Source organism: Neodiprion fabricii, chromosome 5 (assembly GCF_021155785.1).
Source record: "Neodiprion fabricii isolate iyNeoFabr1 chromosome 5, iyNeoFabr1.1, whole genome shotgun sequence".
NCBI classification, from domain to species: Eukaryota; Metazoa; Arthropoda; class Insecta; order Hymenoptera; family Diprionidae; genus Neodiprion; species Neodiprion fabricii.
The window spans coordinates 13,309,890-13,334,029 of NC_060243.1; the positions used below are offsets into that span (position 1 = coordinate 13,309,890).

Sequence of the window (24,140 nt, forward strand, 5' to 3'; positions counted from 1 at the left end):
TTTTTCGCCGGCTTGCCGGTGGCAGGTGTCCGCCACATCACTGTTCAGAAGATATTCACCGTCAAACTTTAATGCACACTATTTTTAACAGTGGCGTTAGTTGCACAAGATAAACAGACGACGCGATAAGATTTAAAACAAAAATCCTCTCGAGCAAAACATTTTATGTATAATTTGTGAAAAAAAGTTCTAAAATGTTCTCTGAACAAACGCCATAAAAATAATTAAAAGCATGATTGGGATTTCAAAATATTAAAAAAAAAATTTGTCAAAATACTAAAAAAAATTATAAATTACGAAAAGTTTTTGAAACAGAGAACTTCTATAGTAGTTACTGCGACGACAGAAAATGAGATTTGTACAAATTGTCCCGAAACTCACGAATTAAATTAAAATTGTTTGAATTATTAACAAACAACTGTTAAAAATAGTGTGTATTGAAGTTTGACAGTGAATATCTTCTGAACAGTGAGGTATACAAAAAAATTGTAGGTGACTTTTTTTGTAGAGAATTCAATTTTCTATGGAAATGTGAGTTGCGCGTATTATAATGACTTTTTATTGAAGAGTTATAAAATTCATAAAAAAAAAGACATCTACCTCAAAATGATCAAACTTTAACCTTCAATAACTTCTGAACAGTGAGGTATACAAAAAAATTGTAAGAGACCTTTTTTGTAGAGAATTTAATTTTCTACGAAAATATGATATATGTTTTTTTTATAAATAGTAGATACCGAGATATGTATTTTTTTTTACAAAAGTACAAAGTGATAAAAAAAATAGTCGATTTTTTTGGCCCACCCTAATTCGTACATTACGTACAAAACAGCCACCTACAAAACTGTCATCAAATCAGATACTACTGCCAAGTATAATTTATTTAAAAACTAAAGATGATTTTGATATACTAATGATAAAAAAAAAAAAATTGAAATCAAAGTTGAAATTGAAAGAAAAAAAAACAAAAATTTTGATAAAAAAAAAAAAAAAATAAGAGTACGTGGTACTTGGCGGGCCCATGTTTATATTGCCGTTACAACATTGATAAAGCTCGACTTGTATTTTCTTGTGCTTGTTTTAAAAAAGCCCGCCATGTACCACTATCTCCATTTTTTTTTTTAATAAAAGTTATTTTTTTTTTTTTCAATTTCAATTTTGATTTCAATTTTTTTTTTGTCGTCATTAGTTATAGTATATCAAAATTATCGTTAGTTTCTAAATAAATTATACTTGGCAGTAGTATCTGATTTCATGACAGTTTTGTAGGTGGCTGTTTTGTGGGTGGCTGTCACATTAATATACTTGGCGAAAGGTTTTTGCACCAGAGGTGCTTTTTGGGGATATCAGTACTTTTTGTGGGATTTCAATTGAACATTTAAATATTTTGCTCGCTCGCTGCGCTCGCTCGATACATTTTTGGGATACAGAATTAATATTTGAGACGAAAATAATCGGTGGAAAAGCCAAGTTAGAGCTTTCTCATAATTACATGTATCAGGTCCAAGGTCTTCTACACATTACGAATAGGAAGTGGTGCTATTTTATAGTTTGGATGCCAAAGGGATTGATTTTTGATAAAATAAAACGTGACGATAAATTCTGGACCGAAAAAATGGAGAATAAATTAGCAAATTTCTTTTACTTTTGTTTATTACCCGAGATCGTAGATTCTAGACGCGCCCGACAACTCTCAATCCACAAACCCCCTCAAATCATCGAAGCCCAGATGAGGCCGCGCGTAAGAAACAGTAAATTCACGACCGACAGACGACAAAAAACTGTAATATAAATATATGTACTATAACGCTAAATTCTGTTACCCTCGGATGAGGACTTACCGTTGACACTTTGGCGCGATTCTCTACTTATCCGCAATATCAAACTATAACAAAATAATTACGTTGGGCGCCAGACGCGTTAGCGTCGATTTTCAAACAATAATGCAAATCAATAAAATTAACACAAAACCGTGCAAAAGAGATAAATAGAGAACCCGTTGTATGGCTGGCTAGGCACAGGTACGATCGCGTACATCCCGGTAGAGTGGCGGAATTCAAGGCAGCTAACAGTAATTCCAGAATTAAAGAAAATAACAAAAGAAAGAATAAACTCCAGGCAAAAGGAAAATGAACAGGTCAATCGATCATATATTGTCGAGAAGGTTACATGATTGAGACAGGCAAATAAGATGGTATCGACAGCGGTAGTAATGAAATAAATAATCGTTGTTCACAAAAATTTCGATAGAATAGCAGTAAACGGTAGTTTTAAAACGAGAGACGGTAGTTAACAGAGAAAAATGGACGTAGGTCAGGAGATGCGATATAATGCAAGAGTTGACTTAAAACTACACGTCACTGGGCGACGTGATCTTACCCAAGTTGCAAATGACGCTACGAAAATTATTATTCTGTCAATTCGAACGAGAGAACTTTACTGCAATCGGTAGAAAACAACGTATCGATAGTTCGGTAGATGATACGACAAATTTACCATAAATTATGACCAATATGAGAGACTGACATTCAGTAACAATTTACCCAGTCGGTAAACGATCGACTAGGTAGCCTTCGGTAGAATTATTCAGAAACGGTAGACTCGATAATTTAATATTATTACGTACTTGAGGAATTAAATAATGAATTCCTAAACATAACTTTTGAGAAAATACAAAATACAAAATTATGAGAGTGAGAGAATTTTGGAGAGTTTACAAAATAGAGAAATACACTAAAATACACCGCAATACAAAAGAATAATTCACAGAACTTAATTTAACAAAATACAGAGAAATAAATAACAGGCAAAAATAATATGAAATTGCCAATAGCAATAAAGAAAATGTGCGGTAATATCTAGGGTTGATTCTACGCTCGCTTGTACTCTAAGGAACTCGATATGTGATACAATAGGCACAAAAATAAATAAAAATATAATAAGCGATAACAGAAATAAAATATAAAGCACACTACTATTACAAAAAGAGTATGGAATAAAATATAAAGCCAAAAGGGCTCAAAATACGGTAGAAGGTACAGAAGCAGGCTAATAGAGATTCACAAATAATCATAAAAATCATAAATACAAGAGAAGTAATTATTTGGCATTTACGAGGTCGCTCAGATACGAAAATAATAAATTACCGAAATCATGTAGCCACTCGGCGGCTGAGTGCAACTTTAAACCGTGGACCATGATTCACACAAAGTCGATAAATACCAGAAGAAAGAATAGAAATTATGAGCAACTTCGTAACGGTACAATTCAAAGGCAGAAGCCTTACCTTGGCGGTTGACTTCAGGCACACAAACTGACTCTAATTTGAATCAAACTTAGAACAATAAAACGAAAGTAGAAAGAAAGGAAAGGACTTGAATTTACAGGAAGAAGTTAACGGTAGTGCAACGATAGAGAGTATGGAAAAACAGTAGATACAATAATAGTAGAATGAAAGGTAGAAGGATCGGTAGCTTAAGTCGAGAGAATAATCGGAAGGATGCGGAAGAACGATGCTGTCTCTCAGCAGGTCAAGCGTAGAATAGGAGGTCGTAGTTCGTCTCGCCGATCTCGCGGTTGTCGTGAGGTGATTCTTCTTCTTTGATTGGTGGGTTGACCCCCACCGCAAATAGGCCATCCCCCTGTGGCGAATATTGGTTACTGCGTGGTCATACGTTTTCCAAAATTACCGCTAGATGTGGTGTAATGTGCTGCTCGCGATTTCGTCGTTGACACCAACTCGTACGATTTCGTAGTCGCTTCGGTTTACAGTCCAGGCTGCCTATCATCGGGGACTTCTTTGGCAGAGGCATACACAGGGTGCCTCTCGGCCAAAGTTACCAGGTGGAGAGTGACGCCTCATTGTTCACCTCCACCGGCTTTTGTACAGGCAGTAGCTAGCTGCCTGTATCTGAGGTCGTGCAGTCAGACGGTTGGCCAAACCGTGGACCACGACCCACACAATTAGTCCCTGCCGATAGGGAAGCAGCGTCGATCCTCAGAATGATGGCTTTATCAACCTGGACGTAGTGGTTTGGGGTCGGTCCGGCACCAGGCCGGTAAGTCGGAGGATGGCAGGCTACGGTCTGCCCTTCACGCCATCCTTACGGCATCCGATAGAGCTGGCGGCTGGTTCCTCTTCGAGGAACGATGCCCTCGGCCGTCGGGAGGATTTTTATCTCCCTGTTCACCGGCAGTCGAGGCGATACGGAAGGTTCGGGTGGATGCTACTCCAGGTGTATATAAAGGTGCACCAAGGTAGCCAGTGTAGTCTGATGAGACCGTCAGTAGGCGAAGTCGTCGAGAGCTGCAAACGGTAGCTAGTGGTCCCTTGTTGGTCGGAATCGTTGTCGTCCAAGTACCTTGTTAGCGTGCGCCGAAGCGCGAAATAAAGAATTTACAAAAAAGAATTAGTTAAAAGTAGTTATTGCCTATTTTGTATCGAGTTCGGTTGGAGTACCCTGCTGAGGACGCGTAAACTAAAAAAATAATAGCGGTTGTGTGCCCTTGTGACGGGCGATTCTGAAACGCCACGTTACAGTACATATGTACATAAATATAATAGCTTTGTATATAGCTTACGTGCAATATTTCTGTGATTTATGTTTAGTTAGTTATATGTATTACTGTGCTAAAAATTTGCTAGTCATATCGTTATAATTATATATCTGATTATTCATTCCAGGAATACTTTCTGCAGTCTGACCAAACTGCGTGTATACCTATATATTATGTAAATATTCTATAGCCTATTTTTTCATTACTATCTGTGACCTGCACTCTTGACGTACTACTTTCCATAGTTTGCGCTTTCTATAGAATTTATTTAACCATATAATGTATACAATGCTCGATGCCTTGTTATATCGATTTTCTCTATCAAGAATACTGTCATGGTTTACTTATACTGTTTCAATTTAATTTCTATGAGATCCTTCTCATACAGATTTCGTAATTATGTTGATTAAGTTTAAACGAGTTTAATTTTACTTTTACCATTTTATATTTTTTTTTATCATTTTGTATTTGTTTGGTGCAAACCCGATTATGGTTGGGAGGTAGGGACGGGTTGAACGGGTCTTTGTTTGATAGCGACCTCCACGTGGTGAAACCTAGGAGATTGATGATATTTTCGTTGTCATATCATGAATTTGCTCACAGCTATTCGTTGCATTTTCAATTTAAAATGACCTGTGACGACGTCTTGCCGGTATTCGTAAATAGTTATATATTATTTTTGAGACTGTATTAGGAACAGCTCTCAGCCGATAAAGCTATGCTTTGAGCTGACTCAAGGCAGTCCTGCAAATCGAACCTGACTATGAATACCGGCTATTAGACTATTACCAGTCACGTAATCGCATTGCGTAGAAATACGGACGCCGATGAGTATAATTTTCGTTGAAATATTAAGAATGTAAATCTATATCAACATACGTATAAAGTATTCTACGTGACGTCAATCAAAAAATGACCTCGTATTTTTTTAATCTATTCATACTTTTTTTCACATGAAATAAAGGTAAAAAGAACCGATACGCATTTTGGTGTTCGTCCGACCTATGTTTGTTTCCCAAAAGTTACAAGATAATCATTCAATTTTGATGCAAAAGGAGCTCGCATATATCCGGTTCTATTCGACGTAGAGACATCATTTACAGTGCATTCGGAAAGTGAACGAATAAGCTTTCATAAAAAAAAAAAATGCAATGTTGAATATTATTGAAAATCCCAATTTTTATAAACAATTCAAATGTTTGACGATTTTTACCTCATTAATGACAAGTTTTCGAATTATAAAAAAAATCGTTTTGGGTTCCTTATTCAATTCTGTATTACTAGTAAATTTTTCAAGTGGAATCTGAAAGGAGTCTACGTTTTTTTTCTATTATTCATCAGGTGCTGCGTCGTGCCGAGCGCGATACAATGGGCTGTTTAAAAGTATTTGAAGCCGAATGCCCGAGAGGGGTGAAAGAGGCTAGCCCGCGTCACCCGCCCCATTCCGGCGACAGCTCGGCTGCTCCGTCTCACTTGTTTCTTTACCCTCTCTCTCACCACGGTTAACGAGGGAAGCGGAGTAGCCCGCGCTTTCTAGCTAGGCAACGCCCTCAATGCTAATGCTCTTTGAAAATTGGCTTTATTCGACTGAAATGAGAAATCTGTTTAAATATTAGGTGCTTGAAAGAAACGCAGCATGTAGGTGGGAACACTTTATTTGATAACTTTGATTATTTCGTACATTAAAAATGACAATGAAATTTTTTTCTATCAACAGGTGATACGGCCAAAATAATTACATCTCTAATATTTACTGTTATCTACCTATTTAATTTATCACACGTACAAAGATCATCGCCACTTTCGAGCAACTAAGCAACTTTCTCACTCTCTTCTGACCAGTGCTGGGCAAAATTGTAATAAAAAATTAACAATTACTAATCACTAAGGATAATTTTTAATGACATCGAATTCCATCGAAATTATTTTCAGTAATAATAATTGAATCGGAGTTCAGTGAAATTACTTTTGATAATTGTAATTGACTCAGAGTCCATCGAAATTATTTCCAGTAATTGTAATTGAATTGGATTTCATTAAAATCACATTGAGTAATTTGAATTTAATCAAAGTTTATCAAAATTACTTTCAGTGATTGGAATTTAATCACAAATCATTTCAACTATCCTCAGTGATTGTAATTAAATCAGACATTATTAAAATTCTTTTTAACGTTATTCCTGTGAAATAATAACAAATAGACAAATAAATTTACTCCGTTTTTGGAGTATTCAAATGGTGTGATCGGAACGAGTCGTTTACAGTCAATATGTGAATGGGCTATGGTTACCAAAGTTTTTTGGGTAGCTGATCGAGGATTTCACATTACTTTGAAAAATTAATTTGTTTAAATAATTTGCTCGACCAGTCAATGTGAATATGTAAGCTCCATGAAGTTCCCGATGTTTTCGGAATTTGAAATTATGTTGAGAATTCGACATTACGTTTCCAAAGGTAATTTGTTTAAATAAATTATGAAAAACAATTGAAATTTGAAAAAAAAACATAATCATTTCCATTAATTGTAATGGATAACAGAAAAATTACAATTGTTCCAAGTAATTGTAATTAGTAGCAAAAAAATTACAATTTTTTCAAGTAATTTTAATTGACAACAAGAAAATTACAATTATTTCGAGTTATTGTAGTTGATAATTATAAAATTACAATTGTTGATACTAACTGTAATTGGTAAATCAAAATTTATAATTATTTCCCGCAATTGTCATTAGTTACTAAATATTACAGTTATTCACAGTAATTGTAATTTACGGGTAATGAAATGACGAAAGTAATTTCTGCTGCCCAATTCTGCTTCTGACTTCAAGTAGTAATATTGAATTTCATCACTATTGAAAATGAAACATTGAACCGAGCGTTCAAGAAATTTAAATATCTCACTATCTGTAATAGAACTGTGAATCTTTTTTTTCTCGAAAATAGTTCAACAAAATTTACAAATAGTCGGTAGTCAATGTATTTTTTCCGTTCAATAAATTATTGCGACTAATATTAAAAATTTTCCAATGATCATCAGAGTTCATTTCGCAAATTTTCAATGATGTGCGATTAAATGAATGGAAGGAACCTAATACTCAAATTGAAAATTCAAGTAATATTAGATTTATTAAAATGATTTCTGTATTTCATGTTAGTGCGGTTCAAAACAAAGAAAATCTAATCGGAACCGTAGAACTCAGGAACGTAGATCACATCCTGTGACACAAGTTGAAAATTAACTTTCTCAAAATGCGCCTCAACGTCACAATTAGCTTCAAGGACAATCATGTTTTAGATTAATGTCAGAGCATTATTACGAGGATATTGACTTATCGGATTCATGATTGTGTCCCTTGTTCCATCAAAATAAATGAATATCTAATTTTCAACGAAGTTCATGAAGATTTTTTTTTCAAATAATGTAATCCGATACAATATCTTGTTCATAGTCCTCCGAACATCACCTTGTAATAAGGATACTTGGAAAGAGTCCCTTTGTTGCAGGAACCATTATAAAATTCTTGGTTTTCAATTCGTGCTACTGAATAATTTCTGCGTTTCAGGTTCCATTTCCAATCTCAAAATGAGATTTGTTTTACCTCGGACAATGCTAACATGAAATGCAGAAATATTTGCGGTAAATGGAGATTCACAAGCTTTCAGTCTTAGCGTAGGGCCCTACAAAGAGTGTAAAATTGAATTTGGTTTTAAGTTATCGTGCAACTAACTAGCCAGATGTCACCGTCAACTGAGATTAAATTTAAAGTTATTTTCAACTGAAGTTATTTAACAATTCTAGATTTAGATTGATTCAGTTTGCCTCACAAAATTCAACCCCACAATCTAATTGAGGACTTGAAAAACTATTTATCTGAATCTAATGCCAAAGACAGTAAAAGTTAGCTTCAAAATAAGATACCAAATTAAATGGCGTAAATTTTGAAAAACAATGCTGGTAAATGATAATGCTTGAATTACAATGGTGCACAGAATGATTCCTCGGTAGAATGAATTGTCAGCAACGGTTAAGTAACAAACTTATCGCTATTGGCTCGATCAAAGTAAAATGATGGGATATTCAGCTATTATGATCTGTAGTATATCCCGCTCTTCAATTTTGCCTCAACTGATGTTAAGAAGGTGGCGATGGCCTGATGAAATTCACTCTGGCACCTTATGCCTGATGAAATAACCAGATTCGATGGTTATAATGATTGCACCGCTCGAGAAACCAGGATCCTTGCCACCTAAACGTTTTGACCATCAGGTAAGGCATAATTTTCTTCGTGTTAATTAAAGTATAAATTTTGAACCTGCTGAAAAAAAACAACGAATTTTATCATTGAATCCATGTTAAAATATTGTAATAGTCAAAGGTCGCGTAATTATAAATTTACCCACATGCTTCCATGCCTGACAAATTTAGTCCCGCTTTGACAATGAATTATTTTGTACCTGAAAATATTAGAAGCTATTATTATCAGACAGGATTTTTTGGTATTCTTGGATAGAACTAATTTCCAATAAAATTCAGAAAACATAAATCGTTAATGAGACGCATTTTCAATCTTATGTAAATGAAGAATCTGTTCACAATAAACGTTGTTTTTACCCACCGAACTCTGTTTGTCCAGACTACGACTTGTTAATGACGTTTCACATTGAATTTCATATTTTTTCTTTCAATAAATAATATTCAATTTCTGTATCATTTGATATTTGTGTCGGTTGAATATTTTCCGATATCGACCACGGTATTGCTGAACGATACTATTCTTCATAGATAATTCACGCCTCGTAAAAATAAACAGCCGCAATACCTCAATCCGCGGTTTTATGCGCGAGACATTTACAACTCTTGAGTATTGTCTCATTTTATGTACGTTGGCCCCCTGCTGAGCAGACGAAAACATCGCCGCGGGGCGATTACACAGACCAATGAGATTGAATAATTTGGCGCATGCGCATTGTATGTATAGTTTCAACAGATTGTTCCGGTATATAGCAAGATGGATAATTTCATTTTTACATCGGAATTTGATTATAGTACTGTACGAGAAACATTGCTACGGTGTAAGGAAAGATGAAATGATTGTTCGGAATCCTATTCCACAAATGTTGATTTGATTATTTATACTCATAAAATTAAGTTTACCGATCAGATTTATAGACTATAACCGCAGTAATCTCAACCAATTTTTCTCCCACTAGGTAACATATTTCACAATTCAAACTTCATTTTCGCAGTATTGGAATAAAGATATGTATCCCAACATTTGACGGAAAGTCTCACAATAACCTTCTTTCTAAAGTCGAAAGCAGAATAAGGAATAATGTACTTCAAAGTAATTTGTTAAGGGATTTTATCATCACTTTTCAATTATGCGTCGGTAGAGACATTTTCGTTAGAGGTAAACAATGATAAGTATTAGGTTATACGAGCAAATTTCGCATAGTTATGCTGAACTGACACGAATTTCATATGGCCACTTCGATGATCCGGCAAGCCATAATAAATATAATTAGTTTCACATGTTCTGTTCTAATACTCACCTGGATATATCAGCGTCGATTCGGCATATCGGTCAAAACTCAAAAATGAATTGCTCGACACTTTCGGAGCTGCTAGCTGTGGTTTACCTGCGCAAGCTGTGTGTGTGGTGCACCACGCAAGCTGTGCATAGGTGAGCGTGTGCAGCGGACGGGGCACATAGAAATTTACGCTCGGCTGTGATCCGGCCTCGCCAAGTCAGCGCTAAGTCGAAAAGTTGATGGTGGTGCCATCTAATATCACTGTATTCTCATGTCGTAAAATATCAGTAAATAGAGCTTAACCAATAACGGAGTTGCAATGAACCTATTCAGGCATCTGTTTTGTTGTGGGTGAAATAAATTCCATTGGTATCTAAGTGCCGTGAATCCTTAAACAACCGAAATGTTATCGCAGTCGTTTTAGCGGTAGCCATGTTGACGTTGTGAGTGTATGAATACGTGTCTCAGCTGTCAACGGAATATTTTATAATAATTTTTTTCGTTACTTTCGATTTAACTGTCATCTCCCACCACTATTTTACCCACAACAATATTGAATAAGGAATCATCTTGTCACACAACATTTGAAAAGTATGCTATCGTCTTTAAGAATTCATCATCCGAAATTCACTTGTAGGTGTGCACATGTGGTAATGTCAGAAAAATAAAAGACATCACAATGGTTTACCTTTAATCCCGAAATTATGAATGAAAAATTACATACGTATCGTTGCTTACATTTTACGAATTATCGGTGTAACTACATACTCAGACGTTATCATTATGGCAGTACTGCATCTTTCTGGTAGTATCATTCTTAATCGCTTCTCAAGTATCAAGTGACTTTCGGGTTCGAAACAATTGTGGGTCGGAGATGCGCGCGTGTGTTTGAAAGTAATGATCATAGTATATCATGATTTTGGTTCGTTTTTCCACCCAAAACTATTATTGATGACAACAGAATCTGTAACTGATGTCTTTCTCCACATTTTTCAAAATTTCGAACAAAAAGACTGGAAAATCTTTTATTTTTTATCACTCTTAAATATGAAGGGTTTCACGTGCAGCGGATTTCCCGCTTTGAATTGCTCCGATACATGGGGTCGTTAAAAATATACAGTAGAGTGTTTAAAAAAAACCGACTATTTTTTTTTTTTTTTGAAGAACATTGAAAAATCCTCCGATTGTCCTTCAAAAATGATCTCGGTAAAATATGAGCTCTTAATATTGATATTTGGAGGTGGCGATTCTCAATTTTCTATTTCCCATTTAAATAACATGGGGAAAATTTTTTTAAAAATTTAGAATTTTATTGCTCGAAAACGAATCAGTGTGAAGATATAAACAAAACATATTCTTGTAGGAAATTTTACGCTCTACAAGAAAGATCTGAATAAAGACTTGCGTAAGGAAAGTCGTTTCGGAGTTATCAGGCCTCAAACATCGAACCGTTTGAAATTATGATGTTATTATCTATAAATGCTACAAAACTGACTCATATCGTTAATTAATGAAATTTATTGATTAACATTTCATAGTGAGTCTATAGTTTTAATTTTAAAATCAGTAATATTGTGTACTTAAGTGATATGAGCCAGTTTTGTAGCATTTATAAATTTAAAACATCATTATTCCAAACGTTTCGATGTTTGAGGCCTGATAACTCCGAAACGACTTTCCTTACGCAAGTCTTTATTCAGATCTTTTTTGTAGAGCGTAAAATTTCCTACAAGAATATGTTTTGTTTATATCTTCACACTTATTCGTTTTCGAGCAATAAAATTCTAAATTTAAAAAAAAATTTTTTCCATGTTATTCAAATGGGAAATAGAAAATTGAGAATCGCCACCTCTAAATATCAATATTAAGAGCTCATATTTTACCGAGGTCATTTTTGAGGGACACTCGGAAGATTTTTCAATGTTCTTCGAAAAAAAAAAAAAAATAGTCGTTTTTTTTTTAAACACTCTAATATACAGGTGGTCGAAATTCGAAAATTATCAATTTCGAAAATACACAAGTTTTGTAAATCTAAATTTGCAGGTGAATGGCTGTAGCATTTTATATTGGGGACTTCGACGAATAAGAAAAAAAATTATTTTTGAACCGTTCGACGTTGGGACACCAAAAGACTTACCTTGTAAGCATTACATGCAAGTTTAAAAATCCCTAAAAATTCTCTACCTGAAAAATTATCGTCAACCTATGAAACCTCGTATCTTCCTTTCGCCTGTACCATAACACCCCTTTTAAATAAGTCGAAATATTGACGAGCCCACAGTCCGCTATGAATGCGCATGCATAACCGCCGTTGCCATAAACTTGAAAACACGCTGAATTCTAATTCAAGTTGATGTTTATCGATTTCAGTTAACTTATAAGAAAAATTCAACTTACCTTCAACAACTGATCAATACCCAAATCAAATGTGACAACGAATCCGGTCCGTTACATGCAATTGGATATGAACTTTTCAAAATTCAATTGCCTAGTAAATCTAATGACGTTAGTGATTTTTGCTCTGGTATTAATGAATTAATTCTTTGTATCACACTGTTCCTCGTTTGTTTTCTGAATTGAGTAGTTTTATTTCACATCAGTGTGATATAGCACATCCAGTAAAACGGCATTAATTAACAAAGTCGGCACACGTAACAAAAACATGTAATATTGTCATTAGCATAAGTTCATGACTCTGATAACATCAAATACACCTGAAGCATGTTCTTTTTATTTCAGGAAGTTTATAACATTGACAATAATTGAGGAGGACTCCTATGAAAAAGATGCTCTATTCTACGTTGAACTTGGGGAACCGCAGCTGCAGGGAGGTAAGCTCATTTATCATAGATTCGCATTATATGTACTTCTCGTAAACTACTAAAATGAATATGTAGAAATAAGTGATACATCGACGCGTGAGCAGACATTCTACATAAATAAAAACCCATGACAAACTTATTATAATTGGTTATCCCATGAGCTGCTTGTTGGTGGGACAATTATCTTACCCACTTCTACATCATCTCCCGGTGTAGAACTTTCATGTATTCTAGGCCACAAACACAGGAGCTTTGAGATCGTAAGTTATGACTCACATGCATATATTACAGTAAGGGAAGGAACATGCTGTACCATGCACTGTGAAGTGGATTTTGACCGTACCTCGGTCACTCGGAGAAAACGACCGTAAACTTACCGCGTACATAGTAATTCGACGTCCCGCGATGTAGGCTAGATCCAAACAAGAAAATTTTCCGCGAAATTTTGTTGGGCACCTGGCGTGATTAACCCGCCTCGGAATCGTTAATGCGTTATACCTTGGGAATATGCTTGGTAGCTCAGTACCGCGGAGAGGAAAGGGGTAATGTTGGAGACAGAGAGACACTCGAAAAACACACGCTATTTAACAAAAGAAGTAAAATAAAATCCTATATTTGGCAATAGCGGGGATACAAAACAAAAAAAAATAATGCAAAATTCGCTCCTCGCGATCCAAAAACCAATAAACAGACTGGAGAAATTAACTCTAAAAGAAAACTCAAGCCTACATGCGCTAGTCACTTCTTTTAATAATAAATGACAAAACAATAACCCATTAGATAAAAACTAAAACAAAATCTCACTCGACGCGCTAACCGCGATCGTCCTCTACTGTATAGCGCTAATCGCAACCTTGACTAATACGCTTAAGAGCAGAGTTTTTCAAGACAAAAAACTGTAACTGGCCGTGCTTGCCGCGCTAGTCGCAATCCTAATTACTATCTTAAATCAATTTTCTCAATTCTAACTTTTCAAAAAGTTTACCTTTTCCCCGCAGCGTCCTGACTCGATTCGCGAATCCGAACACTCCCCCTTCGACGATTCGCGACCTACACGAGAGGTGACCCTTAAACCGGATAATGTGGCTCGACCCGGTACAACGGAATTCGGCTGCACCTAATTTCAAACACGGAAGAGACGGTACCAAAAACCCGTGACTCTACTCAAAATTCTCCAATACTCAAAGTTGGCTCCGGAGTTGCAAAAATTGCAATGTCAATTCAATGCATTACTCATAGTTTTTTTAATGGATATTGTTAATATATAATGCTAATTGTTCATCTATGAATTACCCATTAAAAATTTAATTTATCGCCATTAATATTAAATTAATAATTCAAAATTATTTTATTGCAAGTTTTATTGAATTAGTCAATAAATGTTATTTGATTACAAGTTTAATTGAATTAAAATTAAAAAAAATATTTCTATTGAAAATGAGCTACAATTCTTTAATTCAATGCCTAGTGGGAATTCATTCAATTATTTCCATTTATTTCAGTTAATATTCGAAATCTTGACGTAAAAGTGTCACAGTTGGAAGATTGACTGATATAAAAAAATAAATTTTGAAAAAAATTCGTTTTTTGGTGGTTAGATTTTTTCATTTAAAGTAAATTCTCAACAATTCTTTTATTAAATACATATGTAACTATTTTTCTATAGAATATTGAATTTTACAACAATAAAAAAAAAACAAATAGTTAGATTTGTCATCAGTTATAACTTTTTTGAAGCATTTGCTTTTGTTAAGACTCGGATTTGAAAATTTGTGTGACTGTATCTGTTATATTTAGGCAAGTTCATCATTGTAGCATAGTTGAAGAGTCTTTCGACCGAAGCTGAAGATGGTAACGGTGTATTATATTTTAAAAACACTTTTTTGACTAATGGATGATTATTAAGCGTATCAAAATTTTGGATAGCGGATCTTGAATAATTTGTGATTTCTGCATCAACAGCAGCTTGAGTTACAGAAACCTCAAATTTTTAAATAATATTAGTTTTAAAATCTCCAAAGTTGTATTCATCATTCTCAGTGTTTTGGGAATTTTCATATGATCTTTCAATTTTTTCTGCCTTGATTGCATCTTCAAACCATTTGTAAACTTTAAGTTGAATTTCAGATGAAAACTATCCCAATCAATTTCCTTTAAATTTCTGGTGATATACCGATGCTATGGCTGCATCTTTCCCACACTGAAGAAAATCGAAAAAATTCGTGAATCGGATGTTAACACTGTCAATTATTGTTTGTAATAATAGTTGACACATGGAAATGCTTCTACTTTCAAGCAATTTTTGCAACTTTGATTTGAGGCAAACCAATTCTGGAAAGAGTATGCCATAATGACAGTTATCGGCTTGTAATCGATCTATCGCGACTGCTAAATCTGACGTACATTTAATATACTCATGGAGATAGACAAAATCAGATTTAGAAAATTTATATTGTAAATACTGAATATCTGCTTGTAACAATTTATCTTTCACACTCAAAATTTGTTTTATACAATCGTAGAATGAATTTCATTGCGTTATAACTGGTTTTTTCAATGCAACACGACAATACGATTTAAAGCATTCATTCTTTTTCGGAGATCGTAATTGCTTCCACAAAGAAGAACACTTCTTTGCAACATTCATGTGCTTTTTTTTCAAAACTTGAGACGCTTCAATACCCTTACTGATATCTGTCGTTGCTATTAAGTTAAGTGAACGACTAGCACATCACAAATGTTGAGGCAATGCAGTTTCGCACTTTAAATCGAATTCTTCCTTAGCTCTAACAGAATCATCGTCAAAAGCATCAGGAATATTTTGATCATCATCATCATTGCAAGTTATTTCAGACAAATCTAGATAACATTCAAAACAAATCGTAAGAAATTAGACGAAATGCAATTAAAAGAAATTTAATAGTTAATTATTAATTAAGAAATGAAAACTGTGATACTTCAAAATAACTCAAATTTTAAACTACAAAAAAAAAAAAAATTTGAACTAACTTGAATTATTATTATTATTAATGATCTATATTTATAGTAAAATTTATTACAAAAAATAATTACCAAAAAGATTTTTATGTGAGACATCAACTCCGAATTCCTTGAATGCTTTTATAAAGTTTGATCCGTTGTCAGTAATTGTTGCTCTGATATTTTCTGATGTTAGACCGAATGAAGAAGGGATATCAAACAATTTTTTAGCGATTGCATCAAACGAGTGAGTGCCCGGCAAACGCCTGCAAGCAATAGCAGCATATTTTCTTCCTAAACTTTTTTGGTCAAACTAAGAATGAAAATTGAAACATTATTTACTTTTTATACAGTGATATATAGCATAAAATGATCCACCTCAAAGTACAAAAAATAAAATACGAATAAAAAGGTTTTTACGAATTTACAATGGAAAATAATACTTATAAATGAAATCACTGATGTAAATCTCTCTATCTAATAAAAAAGTTTCAAAAAAATGAACAGGTAGAAAAAGATTATCTCTCTATCTAATAAAAAAGTTTCAAACAAATGAACGTGGAAAAAGATTATGACAACAATAGTAAAAAAAGATTATAATAACAATAGTAAAAAAAGATTATAATAACAATAGTATACGCATGAAGTTGGCGGTGGGGTGAGATCCCGAAAACGAAAAAAAAAGCATCTAGCAAACCCTTTGACAGCTGTTATCGGCTGTTTATGACAGTCTTTGACAAATATCTTTATGGGTATCTGTTTCTGACGCGCAAAAAATGAACATGCAAACGAAAATTATAAAGATGATTCGCGACGGGAATTGTCTTTTTCGCGCGTTGACGTATTGTGTATACGGCACTCAAGATCGACACGCAGAGGTGAGACTGAGTATCGTTTCAAATATAGTGGATAATTGGTCTACATTTACGGGTTTTATTACAGGTAATGAGTCAAACGGTGCTGTGATTGGGTCACCTGGTGATTACAAATCACATATGAATAAAAATGGAATATACGGGGGAGAAGCAGAATTAGCTGCAGCTGCGGACATTTGTAAGATATGTTTAGTTAGTCTGGTTGAGAAGTGAGTTTACTGAGAAAAATCGTTAGAATGGTCTTAAAAATATGGCGATTCGTGCATTGGATTCAAAATTCAAAATGATGAAACCGGTATTTTTTAATTAATCCGCCATTAAAAATTTTAATAGTTATAAACAAAAAACGGAAAGAAAAAAATAGAGTCTCCGTTTTATAGCTATAATTTCAAAAATATAAAAGATAAATGAATTTTGAAAAAAGATCCTAAAAAAGGAGGAAAATTCCGATAAGAAAGTCCGTACTCCCGGAATTCTAGGTTTATTATTTATAATTTTAATTCAACGTTGAAAATAGGGCTCCGCGCGGCCGTTTCGGTGCCTAGGCGTCACCGCCTAGCGAAGCATGCAACACGAAACAATTTTTTTATAACATTCAATATTAATTTAAAAATTTTAATAACTTATAGTGTTATCTAGACACTTGAAGGAATGTAGTCTTACCAAAAAAATAGTTTTTAACTCGATTTTCGTTTAAGTTATTTCATTGTTAATTAACTCATTTTTCGTAGACTTGACTTTTCATAAAATCACTTGTAAAAGTTTAAAAAATGGGTGTATAATTTTTTTTTCTTTTGTGAGCTCTTCTTATATGAATAATAAACAAGATTCAGTGGTGAAAGTTTATGAAAGTTTTTTCATTTGTTTATAATGATTTTTCAAAATTATCAGAAATGGAAAAATCCGGATAATGTTATGAAAAAATTTTTTTTTATAAATCTTGAATTTTGGTTGTTTTTAAATTAATATGTTGCGTTTATTAGCTTGGCTGAAAATTTTTTAACGTGCATTGTTTAAAAATTTATTATAAACAAATAGACAAGTTGAATATTTTTGAAAAATTTTTTTGGTCATTTTATTGTCTTAGTGAAATAATGATTTTTAAAAAACAAATTTTTTCTTAAAAAAATTATTTAATTGTTTATATCTGTTTTTTTCATTTATCCACCATTTAAATTATTTATTAAGAAATAATTTTTTTTCTAAAAATCATCATTTACAATTGTTAATATAAATATGAGAAAATTTTTTTTTTCTATTCGAATTTTCATTGTTTATTTTATACACAATTTGTTATAAACAAATTTATATTTCCATTTTATTTTTTTTTCGTTGCTTTAAAAAATTACAAATACAGCCATGTGCATCTGATTTGTAAAAAAAAATTTTCTCTATTCATTATTGAATTTTAAAATACTTTACCCCAACAAAGTTGAAGCTGTCAACTATTTTATCAACTTATTAATTGTTATAACTTCCAAACTATTGATGATACGGTCTTTAACATTTAAGACGATCTTTTAGACAACTTATTGATTTACATAATAAATTTGTTATCTCTTCAATATCTACTATGGTTCTATTTTTATAAACATTTGTTTATAAAAAAAAGCATTACATCCATCTTTAAATGATGATATCTTGTAAACTATTGAAGTTACGGCTTTTGTGATTCAAGACAATTTTATAGAGTAATTATTGTACTGCTTAAAAATAATTTTTTTGTATTTTTTATTCCATTTGTTTATCATTTTTTTTTTATTTATTCAAATTATTACACGGTGAAAGGTACATTTTTTTGGATTTTTACGTCACTTTCATATTCACACACACAACAGCGAATTTCGTGTACATATTTTTAGTCAGTAAATGTACACCCGTTGCTATATGTAGTTGCGTGTGTTGTGTATTAAAACTTTTATTATTTTATATTGTAAATTAACTGTAATTAGTAAATTAGATAATCTATTACTCATTTAGTTAATTTATTCGTTACGTATTTATTGTTAATTAAATTAATTGTAATCGTTTGTATCATTTATTAACGTGGACATTAAGAGGTTATGTTTTGCGTGTGAGAAAACTTTCAGTGTTGGTGTTGTGAAGAATATTGAAAAACAAGGTATTCAAACATTAATTAGAAAGAGTAAAAAGTACGGTGATGACAAGTAGAAATTGCTCGAGAAATCGACTGAAATTCGTGTTCACGATCAGTGTTATCTAGAGTATTCGACTGCAGTTTTCAGAATTCCAGAAGCTGCAGATTCTCCACGCCCGGGACGATCTTCATGGGCTAGTTCCACTGATAGTTTCGACTTGAGGTCACTGTGTCTATTTTGTCAAAAAAGGTACGCTAAAGAACGTGAAAACAAATGTATAGTTGTTACAGACTCACTGAAAGATAAGTTGTTGCAAGTCGCAGAGGAATGTAATGATGACCTCGCAGCAAACGTCATCTCTATTATTAATACAACACCATCTTTAGTCGATGTTCAAGCTCGATATCATTCTCGTTGTTTTAAAAAATTTACATACATTCCGAAAGCACCTACTTCAACTGAAATCCCGGATCCACGCGTACAAAATACCTTACAGTTAATATATAATTACATTGAAAATCATGACGAGTGTCAATTTTCCTCGAAAGAGTTGAAAAAAGTCGGTAACAACGAGATATCAGGTGGAACAATTTTGAAATACTTAAAACTGAAATGTAACGAAGACATTACGATAATAAAACGTCCCCGAAAAGATATCACTATCTGCTATTATGGTAGTAGGTCATTTCCAGTAGATGAGTTCTGGTACTTACAGAGAGAGGAGAAAAAAGAAGATTAAAAATTAAGAATCATTAAAACTGCTACAGAAATGATACGGAGGCAAATTAAAAGCATTAGTTATGATAGCAAAACGTATTCTACTTCAGTAAGTTTTTTTGATTATGTGGAAGACGATATTCCCAATTACTTAAATATTTTTTTGAATGAGGTTATGTTAGAAAAATTTACGAAGAAGAAAGATAAATTGAATCTCAGGATGGATAGTTCGACGAATATTGGGTTGCCTGCAGACAAAAATACCGTACTTGAAGGTATGTAAAAATTACAATGCTCGGCTTTACTTTCTGTTTTGTTTTATAACAAATATTTTTATTTATTTTTTTTTCTAGATCGAAATAAAACCGATGAATTTGCATCGTATGATGATCAGCAGAAGAAAATGGAGCTAAAAAAAAATTATTTAGCACATTCAATTATCTGCGCGCTACGTCCCAAGTCATTCATCTCAACTCTCCATCATGCTACTGGTCTTTACGTGAATCGCAAGAGTGGTTCTAAGCTTATTGTGAATCTTCTTTCAAACTTAGGGGTGTGTTCTTCGTACTATGATGTTGCTTTACATGAAATATCGGCTATAAAAGCAGAAGTAACAACTATAACACCACCAGTTTTTGCTCAGTATGTGTATGACAATGCCGATCATAATGCACAAACACTTGACGGCAAAAATACAATACATGTAGCTGCTGGAATAGTAGCAATTAATCCTCCATCTGCTCTAGGAACAGATACTCCGGTATCAAAGTTGATAAAATTACCTAAAGCCTCTGAAGTTGCTTCTTTTGGCAATTTTCAGCTGAAAGAATATAATGATTGTGGTACTTCACTAAAAGCCATAATATATGAAGACGTTCTGAAGTATAAATTTGGTAATTTTGAGCCGGGATTAACACCAGTATACACGACTTACATTTGGGGTCGTTATCTAAAAGTGTGGAACTTACCAAGCCTCCGAGGATTTTTAGAAAAAGTTTCTAATAAAATACAGTACAGTGTGTCGAGAGTACTTATTTTACCAATAATTGACCAAGACCCTTGTAACCTTCAAACATTTTATACAGCCTTGCATTTTGCGGTCAATCACGCTAAACAGATTCAAATGAAAACGTGATTCGTTACGTTTGACTATGCTCTTTGGATCAAAGCTAAACAAATTCTTTGTAATACTCAAGACGAAGAGTTGAAAAGTTTACAGCTTCGTTTGGGTGGCTTCCATCTTCTCATGTCTTACTTAAAAGCAGTGGGTACTATCATGGGTGGTTCAGGGATTAAGGAACTATTTACTACTGTTTTTGCGACAAACTCAGTGGAAAAAATGTTAAATTGTACTGTGTATTCGAGTGCATATTTTAGCGGCAACTGCGATCGGCGAGTTGATTGCAAAGACTGCCGAGTCAGAAGAAAATATCTGCAGTCATGACAATATCGCTGGCATAAAAAGTTTTGATCCTCGCAGAGCTCCTCCGTTGACCATGAGTGTGCAGCGAATTATCAATGAAAAAAAAAACAAACTGTCAACTTTGTTACAAGATTTCAAAGATAATCCTCCATCTTTGGACTCTATGAACGAGTACGATGACTGTAGGGCAATGTTCAACTTGTTTTCAAGTGCTTTGGAAACACTCAAATCACGAGGTCCAACGGCTGAACTTTGGCTGCAGTATTTTCATATGGTTATGATTGCTGTACAATTTATTGAAGCTGAAAGGAACGGAAATTGGGGCCTACATTTATTGTGCGTTCGTGAAATGTTGCCAATATTTCACGCTGCAGGTCACTTCAATTACATCAAAGGCGCATAAATTTATCTGCAGGATATGCAGAAGTTAGGCGACATTATGGATCCTGATGAATACCTAAGTTTCACCGAGAGAGGCTTGTTCACAATCAGAAGGACTAATAAACCATGGTCTGGTGTATGGTCTGACATGATAATAGAGCAGACAGCAATGCGATTCTTTGGAACAGGAAAAGAAGGAACCAAACATGGTCGTACTATGAGTGAAAGTGTCGTTTCTCGATTTATATTAGGTATTCCTTATGCGTTTGATATTTTGGATCAATTGGAGCAAGTAACTAATTGCAGAAGCGCATCATCCGATCAACACGTCGAATTAACATCTAGTCGACAAAAACAAGATAAAGAAGATATTGAAATATTTAAATACTGGCTCGATGATCACGGTATCTTCGAACATCGACCGGAAAAGCTGATATCTTTATCTACCGGACTAGTTGGTGATGAGACGATAAATTGCCATCGAGCTTTTGAAAAAGGTTTTGAAGGTATGGCAAAAATGGTTGATGTTAATGCGGAAAATTTTAAACACAGCAAATTAAACTGTGTCAAAACTTTAATTGCAACTACCCCTGTAATCGAGATAGATAATGAAAAAATTCCGATTAACACAACATTGCTCTTTCAAAAGATTGCTGCTAGTCTGGTAGACAAAAAGGATTTGATGAAAGACGCAATATCTTTTGAGTTATCACCATATCCGATGGCTCTTTTTAATGAGAGTGGAATCATGCGCGAAAGTAACAAATCCGAGCTTTATAAATCTTTAAATAGCACTTCATACACTGAAAAAGATTTTGTAGATGTCAAGTTCGTGATTGATGGAGGTTACTTACTTCACAAGGTTGGCTGGCCGAGAAATTCAACATTTGATGAAGTTTTCGCAGCCTACGAATCTTTTATCATTAAACATTATTCTTCTGATTCCACCATAGTTTTCGATGGGTATAATCAATCGAATATAGGAATCAAATCATATGAGAGATATAGACGTGTTAACAAGAAAGTAGCGCTCGAAATTAGTTTTACACCAGACATGGAAACGCCACGAGAAAAAGATCTATTCTTATCAAATTATAAAAACAAATCTAGATTCTTTGAACATTTGATTTATTACTTGGAAGGGCGTCATCAATTATCAGTATTTCAAGCTCCAGAAGACGCAGATTTATTAATTGTACAAACGGCAATCGATATAACTAATACTGTTAATAAACGAGTCGTCGTGGTTGGTACCGATGTTGACTTAACGGGATTAGTAATTGCTCTTACTCCCGAAGGAAAAAGCGTCGACATGCTGAAGCCGAAAATTTTGAAGCAGTCAGAAAGTGTAATAACTTCTCACGAAAACATTATGATAAAAAAATTCATACTATTTGCACATACTTTCTCTGGCTGCGATACGGTAAGCTCTATTTTCCATAAAGGCAAGAAATCATTGTTGAAGTTGCTACAAGATGATATAACAGCCCAGGAACACGCATAAGTTTTCTACAACAGTAATTCTTCTCGGGAAGAAATCAGAAAGGCTGGAGAAAATATTATGCTGAAGTTGTACAAATCTACATTAGCGACAATCGGTGAATGCCGAGTGGATCGTTTTGGTGATGTAGCACGCAAGTCATCTGCCCTCAACTTAGCTTTACTGCCACCAACATCCGAGGCAACATTTCAGCATTCATTACGCACTTTTTTACAAGTTCAGCTTTGGTTAGGAAATGTTTTCAATCCTGAAAACTGTTAGAATTAATATCAAAATAATGTATTTAATGTATTACTAGCGCCATCTATGTTGTATCGTTGTAACTGCCTACCTCCGGTCAATATTAAGAAATAAAATTTAGTCTTTGATCAACCACTGTACACGTTTTATTAGGTTATGGGCCCAGACCCATTTTTGCTAAATTTAAATTTTTTTCTCGTGCAAAAGTAACTATGTCGACGTTAGGGTACTTAGTGAATGTGCCGAAACTCAAGGGACGCGAAAATTACGACGATTGGGCGTTTGCAACAAGTAATTTCTTGTTACTTGAAGGCATTGACATTGAAAATGTGCCAGCAACTATCAGTGAATCTGAGAATAAAAAAGCTAAAGCAAAACTCGTTATGACTATTGACTGTTCATTATATGTGCATATAAAAAGTGAAACTACAGTGGACGGTGTGTGGAAGAAATTAAAACAGTTATTTGATGACACGGGGTATCAACGAAAAATAAGTATGCTTCGTACATTGATTTCAATACGCCTCGATAACTGCGAATCCATGACATCCTATGTATCTCAAGTGGTTGAGACAGCACATAAATTGAAAGGGACAGGTTTCGAAATCACAGACGAGTGGATTGGGTCATTACTTTTGGCGGGACTTCCAGATAAGTATTCACCGATGATAATGGCAATAGAGCACTCTGGAATAGCCATTAGCGCTGACGTCATTAAAACAAAGTTACTTGACATGTGTTCGGAGGTTGGCACTACTGGAATCGATTTTGCTTTTTGGTCAAAACAGCGAAATAAAAATGGCAGCACTGACAAGCAAATGTCGAAGTCAACCAGCAGTAAACAAATAAAGTGTTATAATTGCAAGAAGATCGGCCACTACAAAAATGAGTGTCCTGAATTAAAAGCAAATAAACAATTGAATGCTTTGAGCGCAGCGTTTTTTAATGGTTATTATAACACAGAAGACTGGTACATCGACTCAGGCGCAAGCGCGCATATGACGTCAAACCAAA

The 24,140-nt window shown here is 34.0% G+C and overlaps 1 protein-coding gene across 8 annotated transcripts in view; it reads left to right on the forward strand.

Moving 5' to 3' along the window:
• The window catches only part of LOC124183578 (sodium/calcium exchanger 1), a 1,216,563-nt gene that overhangs the window by 365,720 nt on the left and 826,703 nt on the right, over positions 1-24,140 (forward strand). For all 8 annotated transcript variants that reach the window (XM_046572225.1, XM_046572226.1, XM_046572227.1 and 5 more), the window contains exon 3: positions 12,829-12,920. In XM_046572225.1, the coding sequence (XP_046428181.1) occupies positions 12,829-12,920 (92 nt within the window). The remainder of the gene's footprint in view (positions 1-12,828; positions 12,921-24,140) is intronic.